The 20,760-nt window shown below is 37.7% G+C and overlaps 2 protein-coding genes across 15 annotated transcripts in view; both read left to right on the top strand.

The window, feature by feature from the left end:
• The window catches only part of fat1a (FAT atypical cadherin 1a), a 98,122-nt gene extending 88,225 nt beyond the window's left edge, over nt 1-9,897 (top strand). For 3 of the 11 annotated variants that reach the window (XM_073865510.1, XM_073865515.1, XM_073865503.1), the window contains 4 exons: nt 85-731; nt 819-953; nt 7,598-7,633; nt 8,322-9,897. In XM_073865510.1, the coding sequence (XP_073721611.1) occupies nt 85-731; nt 819-953; nt 7,598-7,633; nt 8,322-8,998 (1,495 nt within the window). In that variant the 3' untranslated portion in view covers nt 8,999-9,897. The other 8 variants (XM_073865537.1, XM_073865511.1, XR_012368565.1 and 5 more) reach the window with 7 other exon arrangements.
• A 2,674-nt stretch (nt 9,898-12,571) lies between these two features.
• casp3a (caspase 3, apoptosis-related cysteine peptidase a) lies at nt 12,572-20,760 on the top strand. Of its 4 annotated transcripts, none has more exons than XM_055205694.2 (7): nt 12,572-12,730; nt 13,627-13,729; nt 14,716-14,858; nt 15,172-15,300; nt 16,165-16,340; nt 17,345-17,453; nt 19,619-20,760. In XM_055205694.2, the coding sequence occupies exons 2-7, from the start codon at nt 13,686-13,688 to the stop codon at nt 19,846-19,848; spliced, it is 831 nt and encodes a 276-aa protein (XP_055061669.1). In that variant the 5' UTR covers nt 12,572-12,730; nt 13,627-13,685; the 3' UTR covers nt 19,849-20,760. The 4 variants fall into 4 exon arrangements, with proteins under 4 accessions (XP_055061669.1, XP_055061670.1, XP_055061671.1 ...); XM_055205695.2 differs by having other exon boundaries at nt 12,582-12,730; nt 13,606-13,729; XM_055205696.2 differs by lacking the exon at nt 13,627-13,729 and having other exon boundaries at nt 12,609-12,730.

Genomic DNA, 20,760 nt, shown 5'->3' with positions numbered 1-20,760 from the left:
AACATAATTAAAGCACTGTGAGAAGCATGCTTTTTGTTTTGATTTGTGCATTTATCGTATAAACCTGTGTGTGTTTGTGTGTAGGTGCCTCAGCGATGTTGATGAGTGCCTGAAGAACCCTTGTTCCAACGGCGGTCACTGTCACAACACGTACGGCTCCTTCACCTGTAACTGTTCGGCAGGCTACAGTGGCAGACATTGCGAACTCCGCACAGAAATACGCAACGATTTCGTCTCCACTTCTTGGAACATCGGTTTAGAAGAAGTTATCGGAATCGTCGTCTTCGTCGCCAGCATCTTCATTCTAGTCCTCCTCTTCGTCATAATTCGCAAACGCATATGCCGGCGCTCGAAATCCAAATCGGATGACGACGACAAACTCGGCATAGGCGCCACACAGCACGCCTTCCTCCATCGGCCGTACTTCGATGCCAAACTCAACAAGAACATCTACTCCGATGTCCCGCCGCAGGTCCCCGTACGACCTATCTCCTACACTCCCAGCATTCCTAGCGATTCCCGCAACAACCTGGATCGGAACTCCTTTGAGGGCTCGGCTATACCGGAGCATCCTGAATTTAGCACGTTTAACCCCGACTCGGTCCACGGACATAGGAAGACGGTGGCCGTCTGCAGCGTAGCACCTAACTTGCCCCCTCCACCACCCTCCAACTCAGTTTCTGACAGCGACTCTATACAGAAGCCCAGCTGGGATTATGACTATGACGCTATGTGCAGATCCACATCTGCTATCAAAATGTATCATGCATTGTCAATGTATAAGTAAATATTTCAATTATTTCTTTCTCTCACAGCTAAAGTGGTGGACCTGGACTCATGTCTGACTAAGAAACCAGTGGAGGACAGTGCATGTCACCCTTACAACACCAGAGGCAGCATGTCTGAGGTCCAGTCTCTTAGCTCCTTCCAGTCCGAGTCCTGTGACGATAACGGTACGTATAAACAGAGATAATCCCACTGTTTGACCATATGTTACAGGTGACTATACAACAGCGAAAGAAAAACCCTAAATATAAACTTTTGTGATGTAGGGTTCATTACATTTATCTATACAGGATTATCTGTTTGGTCAAAATAAAAAAAAATAAGGGGAGAATATATTTAGTGGACTTTATTAGTGGAATTTATTAGTGGACTTTTTAAGAGGCTAGTGTACTGCATACTGTGTTGTATGCTCTGCAGCATATACTAGGGATCCTAAAGAATAGAAGTATGTGAAATAGTACACACTATACAGTTATAAACAATTTAAACAATGTTTAATTCAGCAAATACTGCAGTATTCAGAAATTTGTAAAGTAACTTAAAGGAACAGTATGTAAGAAATTTATATCAATTAATCATAAAATGGCCCTGATATGTCACTAGACATTAAGAAATCATTTTCATTTCAAATACTTATATCACTGACAACAGTGGTCCGGCCAGGATATTGTCATTTAAAAAGTGGAGTTGCAGCCCTCAACTGATGTTTATGTTGTCATGTTGTGTACTGACCACCAGTTGTGTGATTGCAGTACCAGTTTTAGCCACAAGTTTTGTGATTGCAATACCAGTTTTGGCCACAATCCTACATACTGTTCCTTTAAGTTTATTAGTACATTAGTACATTTGTAAAGCAAATTGCATTGTGGGATACAGTGTATTTGAATGAAGTGAGTAACTAAGGGTGTCACGATTTCGACTTTAAATCGAAATCTATCAAAATTAAGTCCCAACCTCGAAATTCGAATTAAAAAATGGAATCGTCGATGCTGCCACGCCCCCATGTCACGTCCGGTCGGCTTTCCAAGCTTTTGTAGTGTAAACACACATGTGGTTGAATGTGTTCGAACAGCCACAGGAGACTGCCTTCTCTCTGCCCATTTATCTAATCTGAGGTACTGAACACAATGTTTTACGTCTTTTCTGACTTCTGGCGCGAACACACAGTGTACAGCGCTATTTTTAGCCTTTCTAAAACTATAAAACTAAAGCGGTTGATCTCCGCAGTTTCATTTCGCAAGCGTGTGAAAGTTGCGTGATCTTATTTCATCAATTGCGCTGAAATGCTAGGCCATCTAAAAATGGCACAGCATTTTTTTGTGCTTTCAAAAATAAAGGTAAAAATTGAGAATCGAATCGAGACATAAGAATCAAAACGTAATCGAATCGAGGATTTAGAGAATCGTGACACCCCTATTAGTAACGCAAAAAATGTGCATACTGCAGACAGTATAAATAGCACTACTTATAGTAATAGAGACAAGAGCACAGTTATGCTAATTTGAAAACCACGCCAGCCGGGGGTAGAGCAATCCAACCGTCTCCATTGACTTTGTTTTGCGAGAGGCCGCCTCCTTGTCATTTCTGGCTTATAACAAAAACAGAATAATTCCTAAAAGCTGCTGTGTGACAAGGTGTACAGCTAACAGGCCAAAAAACTCAGAAATAAGTTTTAATAAGCTGTCGAGTCGTAAAACCCAGCCTTTAAGGAGAAAAAAGTGGATCGCCGACTACGTTTCCCTCTAGTGGGCGCTGTTCTACTAATAGTAGTACTATGAAAAGTTGCCTGTTTTCCACTTTTGTGTCTTTAAACTCGTTTTTTGGGGTCGACAGCTTATAAAAACGTATTTCTGGGTTAGCTGTACACCCTGTCACACAGCAGCTTTTAGGCATTATTCTGTTTTTTGTTATAAGCCAGAAATGACAAGGAGGCAGCCTCTCGCAATACAAAGTCAATGGAGACGGATGAATAGTTTCTTCCCCGGTGGGCGTGGTTTTCAGGTTATGACACGGTGCGTTCTGTCTCTATACAGTATTACTTTCTGAACATTGCCTGTAACGCTTGTGTACTCAGTTTAAGTGTTTGACCTTATTGACTTTATAATTCAGCTCCATCATATGGTGTCAGTAGTTTTTTTCACTGAATATCTGCTGATAACGCTGACTTTCTCTTGTTTACTGCTGTAACCGAGTGTAAAGAATGATGTTTTTGGGTCATGTGTTATGTGGTTTCTCTCTTTTTCTTATCGCTGCACTGGGGCTTCAGCTCCCATTTGGATCAAATCTCACCACAGACACCGAGCACGGTTTTAAATAAGAGGCCTGCTCGTAAGTTAACGTTCACCCACGGCGGAAGGAAGCAATCGCCGAAGGCTTTGTGAAATTCTCAATGCATAAAAAGAAGAAAGCTCGTCTATTCTCTCAAGCCCCCGCATCTTTTTCATCTTTTGTTGCAAATACTTTTAAGTTCAGAGCAACGTCTGACGATGATTTCTTTAATATTCTTCTCTGTATTGAATTCACTTTTTGGATCTGTTTTCTTCTTTTCCCCTTCCCTTCTTTGTTTTTCTTGCTAAAGCCAATGGATGGTTGAAGACATCAGCTCAGTGTAAAAGCAGGGTATGAAAAGTACACATGTTGGGTCTCCAGCACACATCATTTCTGTTGGTCACAGCTGTCTAAAGCTCCTTTCACATGACTTGTGTCAACATTTTCCAATGCATTAGACTCTATAGAGCGAAGAGTCAAGTTAAAGCTTTGCCCCAGGTGCAATGCTGCCGTAACAAAGTTCAAAAATGTACTGGCTTATAAAGCTCTACCACTGATTGCAGGACAGTTTGAATGACATCATTGTGGCATTCAGGGAATAATCATAAAATTATGCATCAGCACTTTCGTGACACTTTGTGGCAGCTTTTAATAGACCGTAACATTTGTGTTCAAACGTGAAGTTACACAAAGGTCAGGGTACACTGTAAAAAGTAAAAGTTGGATTTACTTAACAAAATTACTTAAAATAACACTTAAAATATTTTTAAAAATTAACTTAAAATTGAAACATTTAATTAAATATATAAAAAATATTTTAATAGGTAACACCTAAAAAAATAAGCTTTTTCACTTAATGTTCACTTAAAAAATTACTTCAATTGGTGAAAATTTTTTTAAGTTAATCCAACGTTCACTTTTTACAGTGTAATGATGTCAAACTTAAAAAAAGCTATTTCAGTGGAAAAAATAAAAATGTGTCCACGAGCTGATTGGTTATTCCACTCCTGTTCAAAGTCTTGACACGAGTCGTGTGAAAATGACTTAAGTCATCTAACCTGATTTTTGACCCTCATTTGTCCTTTTCAAACCTCTGACCCTCACCTAACCACTTCCCCACTGAAAACCTGATTTACAAAATCACTGGATTCAATTTTTTTGTATTTATACCCATATTTTTCCAAAATGTCAACCCTGCTGCTTTTATTTTTTATCATGAGACTATCTTTTTCGATTTGGGGCCTCAGAGAGAGTCTTTGTTCTCTTTTATCTTTGAGAATTCTCCCGATCCTTCCTTCCATTTCTCTGTTCATGTGTGTAATCATGAGATAACGTACGTCAACGTCACTCCCACAGTCCTTCACCAGAGCTTAACCCAGACGTGTGCCTGTGCCAACCAATCCAGATCCGCTACCATTCACTCATCCCTCAAATCACACCCAGTGTTGACACCCAGTATTAAGATCTGTCTCAAGTGGCCATGTTCAACAGATCGCTTCTTGTTTCTTAGCTAGTTATGCCGAGGTTGTGGGTTCAAATCCAAGTAAATATTTTGTGAAATGTACTGATTGAAAAAGTAAAACCTTAGTACACTAAATATCATGTAGATGTTGCATGTAAGACATACATAAATCATTTGATATGTGAATGAGTTACTGCAAAACTTTGACTTTCTTACTTAGTATTTTTGTCTTGTTTTCAATAGAAATATCTAAAAATTCTTAAATTAAGATGCTTTTTTCTTGATGTGCAGAATGACCTAAGAAAATAAGTGTAGTTTTTGGACCATAAATATACAATTTGGGTGAGATTGTGCTTAAAACAAGAAAAAAGATCTGCCAATGGGGTAAGAACATTTTTCTTGAATTGTTTAAGAAAAAAAGTTAACTTATTTCAAGATTTTTTCAGACAGCTCATAACTTAAAGACGTTTATTAAAACATAAATACCCTCGAGGGGGCAAACAATGACAATAACTAGAAAATAATCTTGACATGACAGACAAAGCACACACGAGACGGTATCATACGATACACAATGAACCGGCACAAGACATAACACACAATGGCTTTAAATAGGGAAAACTAAACTAGGGAACAATGACAAACAGGTGAAGGGAATAAACCAATCATAAATAATTAACAAGGAAACGAGGGGGCAGGGTCAAGACTAAAGACAGGAGAGTATGCGGTACACAAAACATAAACACAGACCACATGACTCTCCACACAGACGCAGAACACGGATAAGGGGTGTCAGGATCCCGGCACCAGAAACAAGACACAATACACTTAATAACATTCGGGACCCTGACACTACGTAACCTCTAACCTGTATTAATTTCTTTGTTTTGCTAAACACAAGGTATTTTGAGCAATGTTTGTAACATTAAGCACCATAGTAGTATTTTTTCCAGCTATGGAAGTCAACGGTGCTTTTGATTCCTGCTTCATTACAAATGTCTTTGTGTTCAGCATAGCAAAGAAATGTAAACACTGCAAAAAATGATTTTAAAGAAAAAATGTTCTTAGTATTTTTGTCTTGTTTTCAGTAAAAAAAATGTATTAAATTAAGATGCTTTTTTCTTGATGAGCAAAATGAGATAATAAGTTGAATTTTTAGACCATAAATATACAATTTAAGTGAAATTGTGCTTAAAACAAGCAAAGATATCTGCCAATGGGGTAAGAAAAATGTTCTTGAATTAAAGCAACACTATGTAGTTTTTTTACCTTTAAATAATGTCTCAAAAATTATTTCAGTGATAGAACAACTTTTAACTGGACAAATTGTACTGTTGCTGCAACCTGAGAAGCCTCCTAGCTGATACAAGCACACTCTGAAAGTGGCGGTGGAGGGTAGGAAACACAGCTCCACCCCTCCCCTGCCTGCAGAAGAGTGTCTGATACCAGGCACTGTTGCGCTTTTCAACCACATGGGTGAGCTGTAAGTCATTTTTACATGGAAACTAAATAGTGTTGCTTTAAGTGTTTTAGAAAAAAAGGAAACTTATTTCAAGATTTTTTTCACACCACATTGGCAGATATTTTTGCTTGTTTTAAGCACAAATTCGCTTATAATATGTATTTTTTGTCTAAAAACTAGACTTATTTTCTTAGGTCATTTTGCTCATCAAGAAAAATCATCATGATTTAAGATATTTTAGATATTTCTACTACACTGCAAAAAAAAATTACTTTCTTACTATTTTTTTCTTGTTGTAAGTAAAAATATCAAAAAATTCTTAAATTACGATGTATTTTCTTGATGAGCAAAATTACCTAGGAAAATATGTCTAGTTTTTAGACAAAAAATATAAACTTTAAGTAAATTAGTGCATAAAACAAGCAAAAAAAATCTGCCAATGGAATAAGAAATATTTAACTTAATTCAAGAAATATTTTCTTATTCCATTGTCAGATTTTTTTTGTTGTTGTTTTAAGCACAAATTTGCTAAAATTATATATTTTTATCTAAAAACTAGACTTTTTTCTTAGGTCATTTTGCTCATCAAGAAAAATCTTAATTTGGGAATTTTTGGATGTTTGTACTGAAAACAAGATAAAAAAAATACTAAGTAAGAAAGTCATTTTTTGCAGTGCAGCTTTATAACGTACTTAACTGATGACAGAATAAATTTTTTTGGGTGAACTATCCCTTTAAGCATGAACTTTTAGTTATTACAATGAAGCTGTACTGTACTGTACTGTATTCAATGAAGGCTTCTGCACGTTCGATGCGTTTACAAAATTGGACGTTTTTTCAAAAGCAGTACGCAATTTTTTTGTTTCCAATTGTAATCGGATCACTAGAGCGGATCTTAATACCAGGTATAAACAGGATCTCAGTCAAAAGCTAACAAATATAGGACTTGAAATTGTGTAAAACCAACCTTATTATCTGTTTAGACACAGCAGTCAATCAAATTAACCATCGGTTTTGTCACTGAATGAAGTGTCTATAGTCTCTATGTTGTTTCCTTTCTCTGTCACTATCTCGACGTCCAGTGTTTCGTTTCTGTCATGTTCACTTCCAAAAAATTAATGTTAGATTTCTCTTATCTGCCCTTCCTACAAGCCTCCCTAGTGACTGTAATCCACCTTGTCAGCTCTGTTGTTGACTCGGTGGAGAAAGAAGGTATACTTTTACTGCTTCCTTAGTGTTACTGCGTCCTTCTTATGGGTGATTATGAGGTCTCAAGAATGCCATTTTCTTATCCAGCAACACTTTCTTTGACTTGCCACACCATGTAGATTTCAATGATATGCCTTGTTAGCCAATCAGACGCTCATTTTATTCTAATTGCATATCATTGTTTGGTTAATTTAAGATGGCGAATTGAAATCTGATCACTAAATTACGAATCAGAAACATTTCTTACTCTCTGCCTTGCATGCACAGTGTTTGCTTGCAAGCAAATGGCATAAAGATCATCTTCATATACGCTGTATTTCTCTTGTTACTTCTACAGTCTTCACTTGAAGTATCTCCTAGTATCTGACATTTTCTCATCTCTCTCTCTTTCTGTTCGCATTTGTCTAAAGAGTCATTCTCGGCTCATGAACACAAGAACCCAAGAGGTGATGGTTTTTATTTTGCTCGGTTTGCCTGAAGCCTTTTGATTTTGTTTGTTTGACCCTCCTTCAATATAACAAAACTCTGCATGCCCACAGTTCTGTGACAAAAGAAGTTCCCTTTTATATGAACTCTCTCATTTCAAAACTCATTTTAAAACCAGCTGTTTTTGTCACAGGACTAATAGTGTTTTATTGATTTTTGCTTTTGTGTTCCCAGTAAAATCGCCACAAAAATTCACTCAGCCCTTTCATTCAAAACTCACAGAAAGATTCATAATTAAATTTGTGGACAAATGGATCTTTAATAATGTTTTGTCAGATTTTGTGATGGTTCTTTTGATCTATATAAATTTATTTTGAGTTATTGTGGTTTGTACATGTGTGGTGTGTGTATCTGTGTGCGACCCAGTGTAATATTTTTGTTAAACTGTGATGTGCATTGTGTTGGTGTGATACTGACGTTGCATGCATTTGGTTTTAATTGACTGCTAACTTAAGCCGATATTAACTGCGTGGTGATTTATGAGGGTGTTGAAGTCAATTCAGTTGTCGTATAAATTTATTTTTTAAATTAACCTCAGTGAAGCTGAATTGACTCCAGTCGTCCTCTTGTGATTCTGTGCGTAACTCAAATCTAATCCGCGTCATTTGTATGTTGGACTATCACTGACTTTTATCTTTCATCCAACAGGCTATCATTGGGACACATCTGACTGGATGCCGAGCATTCAACTTCCTGGAATCCAGGAGTTCCCTCAGTATGAGGTAGGGGAGTCCCCACCCACCCTTTACACTGACCCTGCCTTGCTGGACACAGACTATTATCCGGGCGGATACGACATCGAAAGCGACTTCCCTCCTCCACCCGATGACTTTCCAGCCCACGACGACCTACCACCTCCTCCGCCCGTGCCCGAGTACGGGGAACGCTACGACACGTTGCAGTCTGCCACACGGGCGCTCAACAGCACCCCCTCCAGTCCCGGAGGGTCTGCGGTGCGCCATCGCCCACCCTTACCCCAACTCTACAGCCTCACCCAGTTCCTACCCCAGCACCATTATTCCTCAGACGCAGAACCACAGACCAACCCTTCCAGCACCATCACGTCCTCCACCACCGGAGGGTACCGGCGCGGAGGCTTCCCGCTAGGCTTCGGCCGCGAGTTCAATCCCCCGGCCGCAGATAACATATCTCTGTCGCTATACACGTCAACGGCGTCCTGCTCGGACATGTCCGCCTGCTGCGAGGAGTCGGAGGTGATGATGAGCGACTTCGAGAGCGGCGGAGAGGAGGAGGGAACTCAGTTTCAGAGGCTGGTGATACCGCCACTGGACTCTCAACACCAACAGCAGCATACTGAAGTCTGACACTGGATCCACCGCAGCAAAATAACAAAAGTGCCTAAATGAAACCCTGACTGTGTATTACTACCGTAATCACGCAACGGTACACGAACGGAAGCGAACATAACACTAATGCCAAACACTTGCGCACACAGTCTTTCTCTCGCCGGGTTATCGCAAAACTCTGTTCTCTCCGGTAATTCTTGCGGGCTGTTATTATTATTTAACATAGTATTGAAGAGAGAGCATAAAAAGACTTTTAAAAAGTACCAATCCTCATGCACAAGATGTCTGACACGACCATGCTGATGTACAATTTACATAACTGTATTGTTGTTTGAGAGAAAAAGCATCATTTCAAGGTGAAATCTGTATTCAAATAGATAAAACCATGCAAACTGATTTTTATACAAATCTTCATTCATTTGTAATGTAAATTTTAATGTACAGTTTTGATTTCAAGGTTTTACTAGGTTTTTGTAGATATTTTTTTGCCTTTTATTTTCCAAAAAAAAAAAAAGACAGGAAAAGTAGTATACCGATTCAAATGGTGTGTCATTATTCGCCTTACTGTATGTTCATTGACAAGCAAAGAAGACATTTTAAAGAAAATAATTAAGGGTATGAATCGCGCTTCACGGCACGGATCAGTCGATGGTCGTCTGCAATGCATATTCTTGTAATGTGTTATTTTTTCTTTTGTTTATTTGTTGTTTGTAAATTGTGACTTTGGAACATCTTTATTTTTCCACCATGAAAATGGGACCCAATCTATTTATAGTGCGAGATTATTCACAGACATGTGACTTTTTCAGGGGTCTGTGTGTGTGAGCAATGCTATGGTCTTGTTTTATGATTTTTATTAAATACTGCCACTAGCTTAACTGCTTTACTACTGGCAATAAATTATTCTCTAAAATGGGTGTTTGCCTCATGCATTTATTTATTTACATACATCTGAAATACTGCACATTTTTAAGACACGGAGGGGTAGTTTTCCGGACATGTTTTTAATTAATCCAGGACTAGGACTTAGTCATATTAGGACATTTCAGTTTTATACAATCATACTTTACATAAACATTACTGGTTTACATCTTGGGACAAAAAAATGCCACAAGATATGTCAGCACAAGATTTAGGACTAGGATAAGCCCTTTCCGGAAAACCACCCTATAGTGTTTAAAGCTAGATGTTTAGCTTATGTTATCCCATAAATGGTTAATGAGTGTGATCATCTGTTAGGTGGATTTTTTATCATAGCAATAGGCATATTAGCAAGGCTGTTGCCAGAAATAAAAAACAGGAACAGTCTGACTAAGTCTGACAGAACATTAGTTTTCTGGTGTGTATTATATACAGTATATATATATACACCGATCAGCCATAACATTATAACCACCTGCCTAATATTATGTAGGTCCCCATTTTGCCACAAAAACAGCCCTGACCCATCGAGGCATGGACTCCACTAGAGCAATTTCAGAAGGAGTCCAACTTTGAGGACAAGTTGATGTGTTAGAAGCAGGAAAATGCTGAGGGACTTTGACAAGGGCAAGATTGTGATGGCTAGACGACAGGGCATCTCCAAAACTGCAGCTCTTGTGGGGTGTGCCAGGTCTGCAGTGGTCAGTACCTATCAGAAGTGGTCCAAGGATGGAAAAGCAGTGGGCCGGCGACAGGGTTATGGGCGGCCAAGGCTCATTGATGCACATTGGGAGTGAAGGCTGGCCCATGTGGTCCGATACAACAGACGAGCTAGCTGATATTGCTAGAAAAAAAAGTGAATGCTGGTTCTGATAGAAAGGCCTATCAATATGTGAAGTTGATCAAAAAGTTTAAAAAAAGTTGACCTATGACAAAAATGGATGCACATTTTGGTTTTAGGAAAACTCTTATGAAAGTTTTGGATCCACTTCAAATGCTGACTGCAAATCACATTGTCAGTGTTGAGTTAAACCCATGCATGTGCATGCTGTACCTCACACAACAATACCCAAAACTTTGGTGTTTCAAGACTCTTTAGAAATAAATATATTTTTGTAATTTTTATGCAATTTCTTTCGTAAATGCTTTGATATTATGTCAAATAAGAAATACATGTGTTGTTTTTTGTGTATGAACAAATAGTACTTCCTAAAATGGAAACATGAGGGTTTTTTTTAGCTTGTGTACAAAACTAATCTCATGGGTCAAACCACAACCCTTACTGAAAGATTGATTGCTAAAGAATTAAGAACTACAAACACTAAGGGGCGGTTTCCCGGACAGGGATTAGGCTAGTCCTAGACTAAAATAAATGTAAGAGCTGTCCAAACTGAAAACATCTTGCACTGACATATCTTAAAATACATCAGTGCTCTTTGTTTTGCCTGAAAATGCAGAGAAGTAATGTTTTTAGGAAGGCATGTTTGTTAAAACCACTTATATTTCCTAATTGAACTAAGGCCTAGTCCTGGATTAAGATAATCCCTGTCCAGAAAACCACCCCTAAATGAAAGAAATTAGTTTTTTACTTCATTCTGCTTAAAAACGCTCAAGATGTGTTTAGTGCCAAGAGAGGTCACACTAAACACTGACGATGCCTAAAGAAGACATTTAGTCCTGAACATTTATATATATATATATATATATATATATATATATATATATATATATATATATATATATATATATAAATAAAATATATTAAAAAATAAACATGGATGGACATTAAAACTTCTAAAACAACAAGTCTGCTGGTGGTGGCCTAAGACTTTTGCACAGTAGTGTCTTTTTTCACCATTATTCATCGTGGAACCATTTAAGACCAAATAGGAATGTGGTTTTAATGAGGAATATCTCTAATTACAAACTTTATTGATCTTCTGAATGAAAGTGTTTCATGATAACAGATCTTTGTGTGCTTTCACCACCAATATTTTACCCTACCGTACCATACCTTCATTTACATATTTAAATAGGCCTATACAAACTATCCACTGTGTGGCACCATTATATAATAGATGTCTGCTAATTAATTATTCTCAGCAAGAAAATAAAAAAAGGGAAAACTACAACACGTGTCTAAAAATCATAGAGGCATGACACTTTTACCATAAGGGCAAAGTACAATTTTGTCTGTGCTAGCAAAACAGTTTGGAGGCCGAGAGTTGATTCTCATGAGGCATTGAAGAACTGATGAATGTTACCGGTATAGGTGATGAGCACTCACAAACATTAGTAAAAGGATTTTTTTTATTTCTCTGTCACTGGATAAATAAATGTATGTTTTACTTTTTGTATATGAATATATTTTTGGTAAATCAGTCATGATGTGGGCTTGTTTGGAAAACATATGAGCTTAAATTATGACAAAGTAAGCCCAAGCAAGACTATATCTTAACTTTATATTCTATGTATTCTAAAATATATATTTTATGTACATCAATTAATACATTTTAAAATGAGAGATAAATCTTACATTTGAATGAACTATTTTTAAACTTTAAAATAAATTGTAAATATTTATAATAAACCACTTTTGTACACCTTTTATGCAAATCACTTTGAATTAAAGCGCGTAAATGTAAAGCAATAAACTGTCCAACAGAGGGCGACATTGTAGCGCATGTCTTCCGCGCAGTGTAGTGCGCTTTCTCCCATAGTGACACGAGTGTAGTCTTGTTAACACTTCCTGGATGTTCAGTAACCGCTTTGTCTTGGGAAGCATAAACATTTCAAGCTCTGAATAACAGAGGGTTTTCTGCTATTTAGGTAAGAATCTATGCTATTTTTTCGACCGTTCACTTTAAAATCGCAATGATTGTATCGTTCTTTTATCGGTTTGACGGTTCAAATGCAAACAAAGAAACGCAATGCAACGCAGACATACTTTAAATCTTAGTTGATATATGTAACGTTACGCCACTGTCCTGTAAACTTATGGATGATACAAGTATGCGCTTAAAACGTTAAAGTATTTAAACTTTTCAGAAGTGTCTGTTTCTCTTTCCTTTTTTGCACTATTGTTGGTCGTACATAGTACACGCGGAACTTGACCCTCCCGGTTGTGGTTTAAAACACCATGAGCAGCTGCTTGTCTTGACAGCATTTTAAGGTCCAAAAGGTGCTTTGTAGTTTAGATATGCAGATCACTAGGTTTTGAATCACACCCAGTATGTCAATTATTTGCAGGTGTGAAGTGTCTAACACACTAGTAACGTTATACAATAACTACACTTTGTTAATTTATACTGCGGCCACATATATCAAGTCGATAAAACTGACGTAGGCTAAATACCGTAGTATACAATCAGTATACTGTCTAGGAATTGTACAACAGATGTAGTAAATACTCAATTATGCTAGTGTTTTCTTCGTGTGGGAAAGTACACCTATTGATATTTTATCATCTATTTTTGTTATTATTATTGAGTCACAAAATATGCCTATTCAGTAAACAATACAACAATCACTTACGTATGACACCATGCTATAACCATTTGCTAAACAAATTATATTATAATTTAAGCATAGGACGTCATGGTGTTTTTTTTTCGCGTGGCTTCTCATTGGCTTATTGCAAGAGCACAACCCTGCGCGTGCATTCTCTGTGGCCAGTGTAACAGCTTCGTTTACTTTTCCAACGGCTTCGTTTACTTTCCCAACAGCTTCTTCTGGAGGAAACCCCCTTTTAACTTCTTAGAAAAGTGTTAACGATTGCTTGGAGATGAACGGAGACTGCGTGGACGCGCGGCGCGAGGACAAAACAGAGTAAGATCATCTTGACGACTGTTGCTATGCAGCTTTCAGGAGTGACAGTATTGGATTTCCTAATGCTTTGCTTGTTCTCTTTCGTGTTTAAATGTATAAATTGATTTGTTCCTGCTTGGTCTTTTATATTATGCATAGTTCCCAATTATGACTAGATTAATGTATGAGAGATTTAGAGATTTTAAACAAACTGTATTTTACTATAGACGGTTTAACAAGCGGCGTCCGTGGTCAACACGTAACTTTCGGTAAACTTCGCAAAGAATAAATAAAAACAAAGTATTTAAACGTAGTTTATTTATATAAAAAGCAAAATAAACAACACGTAGATTACCTAGGAAACCAAAACATTTGTTATTTTCGACGAGGTATTTGTTCAAGATTTCAGTTTAGCAAATTGTCAAACCATTAAAAAAAAAAACGAAACCGGAAGTAAAGTTCGGACCAGACGCGTATCGCGTCACCGCACGTGCGTCCGATGAAACGGTCTCTATATGGATCAAGCTTTTATCATAATATCATTGGCATTTATTAACTTATTTATGATGCAGACGTCCAGGTTTACCATTTCTGTGCTGCACTTGATACAGATTTTTTTTGGTAGCAAAGCATCTGCAAAAGTGGTTCCCAGTTTGGGTTGGTAACTAAAGTGCAGTAACTTACTTTTAATCCTGAGATGATTTGATGTTCAGCAAACATTGTGCTCTTGAGTACACCAGTTAAAATGGGTAGTTCATCATCAAATGTAACTTCTGTCATCATTTACTCACTCTTAAACCCTGCTCACACAAATAATGATAACTAATTATTAAGATTAAAAGGTTTAAATGGTCCACACAAATACTTTTAAATTATATTTGAAGCTAATAAATAAGACAAAATCAAAAAAGTCAAATCAAATTTCACCTATTAGGCTAAATTTAATGCGAATGAATGCAGATTTGTATAATCTGATTGTAATGCATTTGTTTGTATATGTGATCTAGTGCTGGTAAGGATGAGCCATCAGGACAGCAGGCCATGCAAGTGGATGCAAAGCCTCAGTCGCACCCCTTCAGATACAGCCTGGACTACCCTAACATTGGTTATTGTGTCATCATCAACAACAAGAACTTCGACCGCAGGACGGGTAACACTCTTTTTTTCTGCAGTTGAGGGTGTTCGTTTTTGAGAAAGCTGGGACAACCACACCTGTTTTTGTGAAAGTTGTCAGTTCTGATGCTCATCATACTGACATGATTGTTTAAACGCATTGACGTTGTCATCTTTGTTCTTTAAATGAACTATTTTGTTATTTTATTATACTATTATTATTTATTATCTATACATTAAACATGAATTTGTTCTGGAAGGAAATGTATGTAAATCTTTTTTGGGGTGTGTGTTTCGTTTAGCAGTTATATATAGGACATACATCAGTATCTGCACTTTACGTCCTACAGGCATGAACCAACGCAACGGCACAGACGTAGATGCAGGAAACGTGATGAACGTGTTTCGAAAGCTTGGATACAATGTGAAAATCTACAATGACCAGACAGTTCAGCAGATTTTACAGGTTTTAACCTCAGGTATGGACTTAATTATGTCCACAAAAAAAATGAATTGGCACATTTTTATTTGTTTCTCTGGATGATAGTTATTTTTAAGACCTACAACCTTTAAACAGTTAAAGCCTTCAAATACAATAGGGAAAAATATAATCATCTCTGCATAAAACCAAAGATATTGGATATAACATAATTAAGCACTCCTTATTCATATCACTTCTATGAATAAGCGACAATGAAATGCTCAACATAAGCGTTTTCTTATAATATCTTTAATAAATGATAGTAAGCACACAGCTGATTGTAACCAATGACTTCCATAGTAGGAAAAACAAATACTATTGAATTCAATGGGTACCATTAACTGTTTGTTTACTATCATTTATTAAAATATAATTTTTGTGTTAATCAGAAAAAAAGAAATTCATACAGGTTTAGAACTAAATGAGGATGAGAAAATGATGACAGAATTTTCGTTTTTGGGTGAACTACCCCTTTAAGGGTGTTTTCACATATAGTTCATTTTAAAAGAACCAAACCCAGTTCACTCAAAGTGAACCAAAAAAGGAACTAGCCGAATGTGACCTCAGTCCTTTTGGTGTTCACAAAAGAACCCAAAAGTGAACTGTACTCAGACCACCTCCGGACGTGGTCTGAGTTCAGTTCACTTTTGGGTCCTTTTAGGAGGGTCTGAGTTTACATACACCCTGAACTGCTCCGAGAGCGTTTGGAGGGCTCAAACAAACTAGGTGTGAAAAAGCAAACGTTACGGTACAGTTACTTGTGATTTTGCCAATATGTAATAAAAAAAATGATATATTTTATACTGTTGCCTGCTTTTGCAAATAAAAAGTAACATTAAGTGCCGTTTGCTTTTATTCCCAGTTGCCAGGGACAACCACAGTCGCTGTGCTTCGTTTGTGTGTGTGTTGTTGAGTCACGGAGATGATGGTGTGTTTTTTGGTACGGATGGTCACGTGGCTATCAAGGACTTAACAAGCCTTTTCAGAGGGGACCGATGCCCAACACTAGTGGGGAAGCCCAAACTTTTCTTCATACAGGTGGGTCTGCCATCCTCTTGGAGTGAAGTATTTTAAAGGAATATTTCATTTTATAAAACAAAAATCCTGATAATTTACTCACCCCCATGTCATCCAATATGTTGATGTCTTTCTTTTGTGCAGTCGTGAAAAAATGTAAGGTTTTTTTTTGAGGAAAAAATTACAGGTTTTTGCTCAATTTATTAGACTTTATTAGACCCCAACAGTTCACAGTTTCAATGCAGTTTAAAATTGCAGTTTCAAGACAGATTCAAAGGGCTTTAAACATTCCCAAACGATACATAAGGGTCTAATCTTGCGAAACGACTTTTTGGCAAGAAAAAAAATGCACTTTTAAACCAAAACTTCTCGTCTTGCACTAGCTGTGTGACGTGCTAGCATGACCTTGCGTATTTACTTCATCACATCGAAAGGTCACGCAGGGCGTAAGCAAAATTACCGCTTCAGTGTTTACAAGTGTGGAGAAAGAGGACTGTTCCGATGTTGTTGTATAAGGAATGATACTAATTTATGTCTTTGTGTTAGTTTATTGTTTAAAATTGTCCGCAAGTGTGACCTTTCGACGTCATTACGTAATTCGTAAGGTCATGCTGGCAGGTCACACGGCTGGTGCAAGACGAAAAGTTGTGGTTTAAAAGTGCATATTTTTTATTTTTCTTGCAAAAAAATAACAATCGTTTTGCTAGATAAGACCCTTATGTATCGTTTGGGATTGTTTAGAGCCCTTTGAAACTGCGTTGAAACTGGAATTTTAAACTGCATTAAAACTGTAAACTGTTGAGGCCCAATAAATTCTATTAAATTATGAAAAATCCTGGAATGTTTTCCTCCAAAAACTTAATTTCTTCTCGACTGAACAAAGAAAGACATCAACATTTTGAATGACATGGGGATGAGTAAATTATCAGGATTTTTTTTTTTAAGTGGAATATTACTTTTATAAGAAAAATGTAAATGCGAGGCTCTTTTCTGGGTTGACTGTGTTGCTGCGTTTTGTTTTTTAGGCTTGTAGAGGTACAGAGCTGGATCCTGGTATAGAGACAGACGGCCCAGGTGATTCTGTGAGGATCCCTGTTGAGGCCGACTTCCTGTATGCCTATTCGACAGCACCAGGTGCTGACACACACACAAACAGGACACAATGACTTCCAAAAGACACATCACATAGACATAAATGCACATTTCCTCATATTGTGCTACTGCACACACAGGGGACAAATTACAGCAAATTATTTTTATGTGTTGTTTTGGTACCGCATACACTAAATATTATGCAAATTAAAGGAGCTGTATGTAGGTTTTTCACTGTACTAAATATTATAATATATTTGAAAATTTAAGAAACATGCTCTGTTCCCCTTACGAAAATTAACCATGGTTTTATTGTGGTAAAAATGTAGTAACCATGTTTTTATGGTGTATTGATTACCATTAGCAAAACCATGCTTTTGCTACACTTACCATGGTTTAACTATGGTTTTTGAAAACCATGGTTGTCAAAACCATGTTTATTTTGTGGTTACCATGGTTTTACCACAGTAACCATGTTTTTTTGGTGCTAACTGTAGTAAAACCATGGTTAATTTTCCTATTTCCTATATCTATTTCCTATCTCTGAAAAACATGGATGTAGCCAGTTATTGTCTTTTTGAAATATGCCTATTGTGTCGGATTGTCTGCTGTTTTTTTGGTCTCTATGATCCTTCCCACTGCCAATTTACCCAATAGTGTAATTTGACAGCTCAGTTGCCAGTGTTCACGGTTGCTTAAAGGACAAGTTCGGTATTTTACACTTAAAGCCCCGCCCCCAGACTGTTTATGATGAAACAGAACGGTCTCGACTGAAATCTCGACACACGCGGCTGCCCCGAGAATCCTCGGGTGCCCGTGTTTTACCTCCCACCTCTACAATGGGTTCAATGGTGCACCGGAACAACCCTTCCCAAAATGCATTAAACTTTCGTTTACAAAGACGTGAAACTCACCGAGTGGTCGGGGGTGTTCACTGGTGTGCTCGCACAAAAATCGCTGCAAAATATGCATTCCAACAGGTTTTATCGTAGTTTTTGCCAACTCCATTGACTTGTATTTGATGTGCTGTGAGGTACGGTAGTACTCCGCGCCGGGAACTTTGTTTCTATTCTTGCAATTGGCAATGGCGGAGTAGCGCCACCATCTGGGCTGGAGTGTCTATTATTCTAGCTCTCAACGGAAGAAGAATGTACGGGTGTGAGGCGTTTGTAAAAATAGGTCCACAAGTTAACAACGAATGCTAAAACACCTGTTGGAAAGCATCTTTTGCAGCGATTTTTGTGTGAGCACACCAGTGAACACCCCCGACCAATCGGTGAGCCCCACGTCTTTGCAAACCAAAGTTCAATGCATTCCAGGAAGGACTATTCCAGTGCACCACCAAACCCACTGTAGAGGTGAAACACAAACACCCAAAAATTCTCGGGGCAGCCGCACACGTCGAACTTCAGTCAAAACCGTTCCACCTCACCACAAACAATCCGAAAACAGGGCTTCAAGTGCAAAATACCGAACTTGTCCTTTATAGGAAAACACCACTGTTTTTCAATATTTTACTATGTTCTTACCTCAACTTAGATGAATTAATGCATACCTATCTTTTTTCAGTGCGTGCACTTTCGGTCTCTGTGCAGCGCCTTGTGAATGTGTTGGCATTTAGCCTAACCCCGTTCATTCCTTTAGCTCCAAACAGGGATAAATTTGTAAGCCTTCCATGTTTTCCCTATTTACATGTACATGAGCAGTTACACGAGTAAGTATGGTGGCACAAAATAAAACTTTTGTTTGGAGCCATAGGAATGAATGGGACTAGGCTAAATGCTAACACATTCACGAAGCGCTGTGCAGGGATTGGGGGTGCACACATTGGAAGGGGATGGGTGTGTATTGATTCGTCCAAGTTGAGGTAAAAACATAGTAAAATATAAAATAAAAATAAAAACGGTGGTGTTTTCCTTTAAATAAGACCATGGACTACTCCTGTATGTGTCTGGCAACCAAAGAGGGGGACAGAAAGAAAACATCTTCAATATTTTGAATTTAGACTGCCGTACTAAGTTTAACCGCTAAAAGTCAATGATACATACAGCTGCTTTAAGTAATGGTGCAAACATGCCCCCAAAGATACATACGGTTTTGGTAGAGCAGACTACCATAACCTGGCATCTTTAACTGAGACACATCAACTTAAATAAATCACTTGCTTGTAAGTATACGATGTTTAACAGAAGTCTTTCCTCTTTCAGGTTATTACTCCTGGAGAAACACAATGACCGGCTCATGGTTCATTCAGTCTCTATGTGAAATGATTGCAAAATATGGCAAAGAACTTGAGCTCATGCATATCATGACCAGGGTCAACTGTAAGGTAGCGCTCGACTTTGAGTCGACCTCCAACACTCCCGGCTTTGACGCCAAGAAACAGATGCCCTGCATTGTCTCAATGCTCACCAAAGAGATGTACTTCAGCCCTTGAGGATTAAAGCTTGAGAGCACTTGGGAGGTTTTATCCAGATTTCCTGTGTGCGTATCACATCGGATGTGTCGGATAGAAATCACTTTTTAGAAGCACTTGCTTAGTAGCATTTGCCAAATACTTATAGTTTGGCATTTCAGCATTCTCAGGACTGTTGTTGTGTTGTGTATGTTAGCTGTAATTGCAAAGTTTGGTCTGTGTGTGTAATATAGGTGCTAAGTTTGTGGTTGTGTGACCTTATAACATTTCACTTGTTTGTGCCTCAAGTTTTCTAATGACAATGTCTAAAGATGCAATCAACTGAGGCATTTTGGGATTTATAGAATTACAGCAATCAGGGACTTTAATAAACTTTACTATAATCCAGCACTAATTCTAGTGTTGGGAAAAGGGAAACAATCACAGGGCATTGATCGGGCAGTAAGCTTGAAGGCTCTTCTGTTAAAAATTACAATCAAAAATATTCACAGGTGCCTCTTATTAAACCACAATAACGTTTTTTATAACACTTCTGGTCTTTGCCGAGGCACAATACACACATTATTTAAAATATAATTTCTAACATGACATTAATGCATGACCAGATAAGCTTGTGCTTTAAGTATTGATATGTACAGAAATGCATGTACAGTTATTGCCTCGTAGAGCTTTGTTGCATAAGTGCATAACTTTTACAAACTAAGGAATGAGCGCAGCATCTTTATACTCACAAATAGTAGCCTACCTTATTTTCCAGTAATGGTCTTTTAAGACCTCGTTGAATGTGTACTTCTACGTTCATGCTGTGAGGTGCATACAAGTTCCGGTCATACTTGCATGTTTATTATTTAATCATATTTGTTATGCATAAACACATCCTTTGTGTATGTACGAACTAGACCATTTCAATGTAATAAACAACTTTGCAGTGCA

The sequence above is a fragment of the Misgurnus anguillicaudatus genome, chromosome 3 (genome assembly GCF_027580225.2).
Source record: "Misgurnus anguillicaudatus chromosome 3, ASM2758022v2, whole genome shotgun sequence".
Taxonomy (NCBI): domain Eukaryota; kingdom Metazoa; phylum Chordata; class Actinopteri; order Cypriniformes; family Cobitidae; genus Misgurnus; species Misgurnus anguillicaudatus.
Note: the sequence above shows the minus strand (reverse complement) of the source record. Positions and strands in the feature narration are given on the sequence as shown.

What these genes read in the sequence shown, in the direction of transcription:
- casp3a (XM_055205694.2), top strand. Translation starts at nt 13,686, where the DNA reads ATGAACGGAGACTGCGTGGACGCGCGGCGCGAGGACAAAACAGA. An exon ending in GAACTTCGACCGCAGGACGG is followed by an intron (nt 14,859 to 15,171) that starts GTAACACTCTTT and finishes TACGTCCTACAG; the next exon opens with GCATGAACCAACGCAACGGC. An exon ending in TTTACAGGTTTTAACCTCAG is followed by an intron (nt 15,301 to 16,164) that starts GTATGGACTTAA and finishes TTTTATTCCCAG; the next exon opens with TTGCCAGGGACAACCACAGT.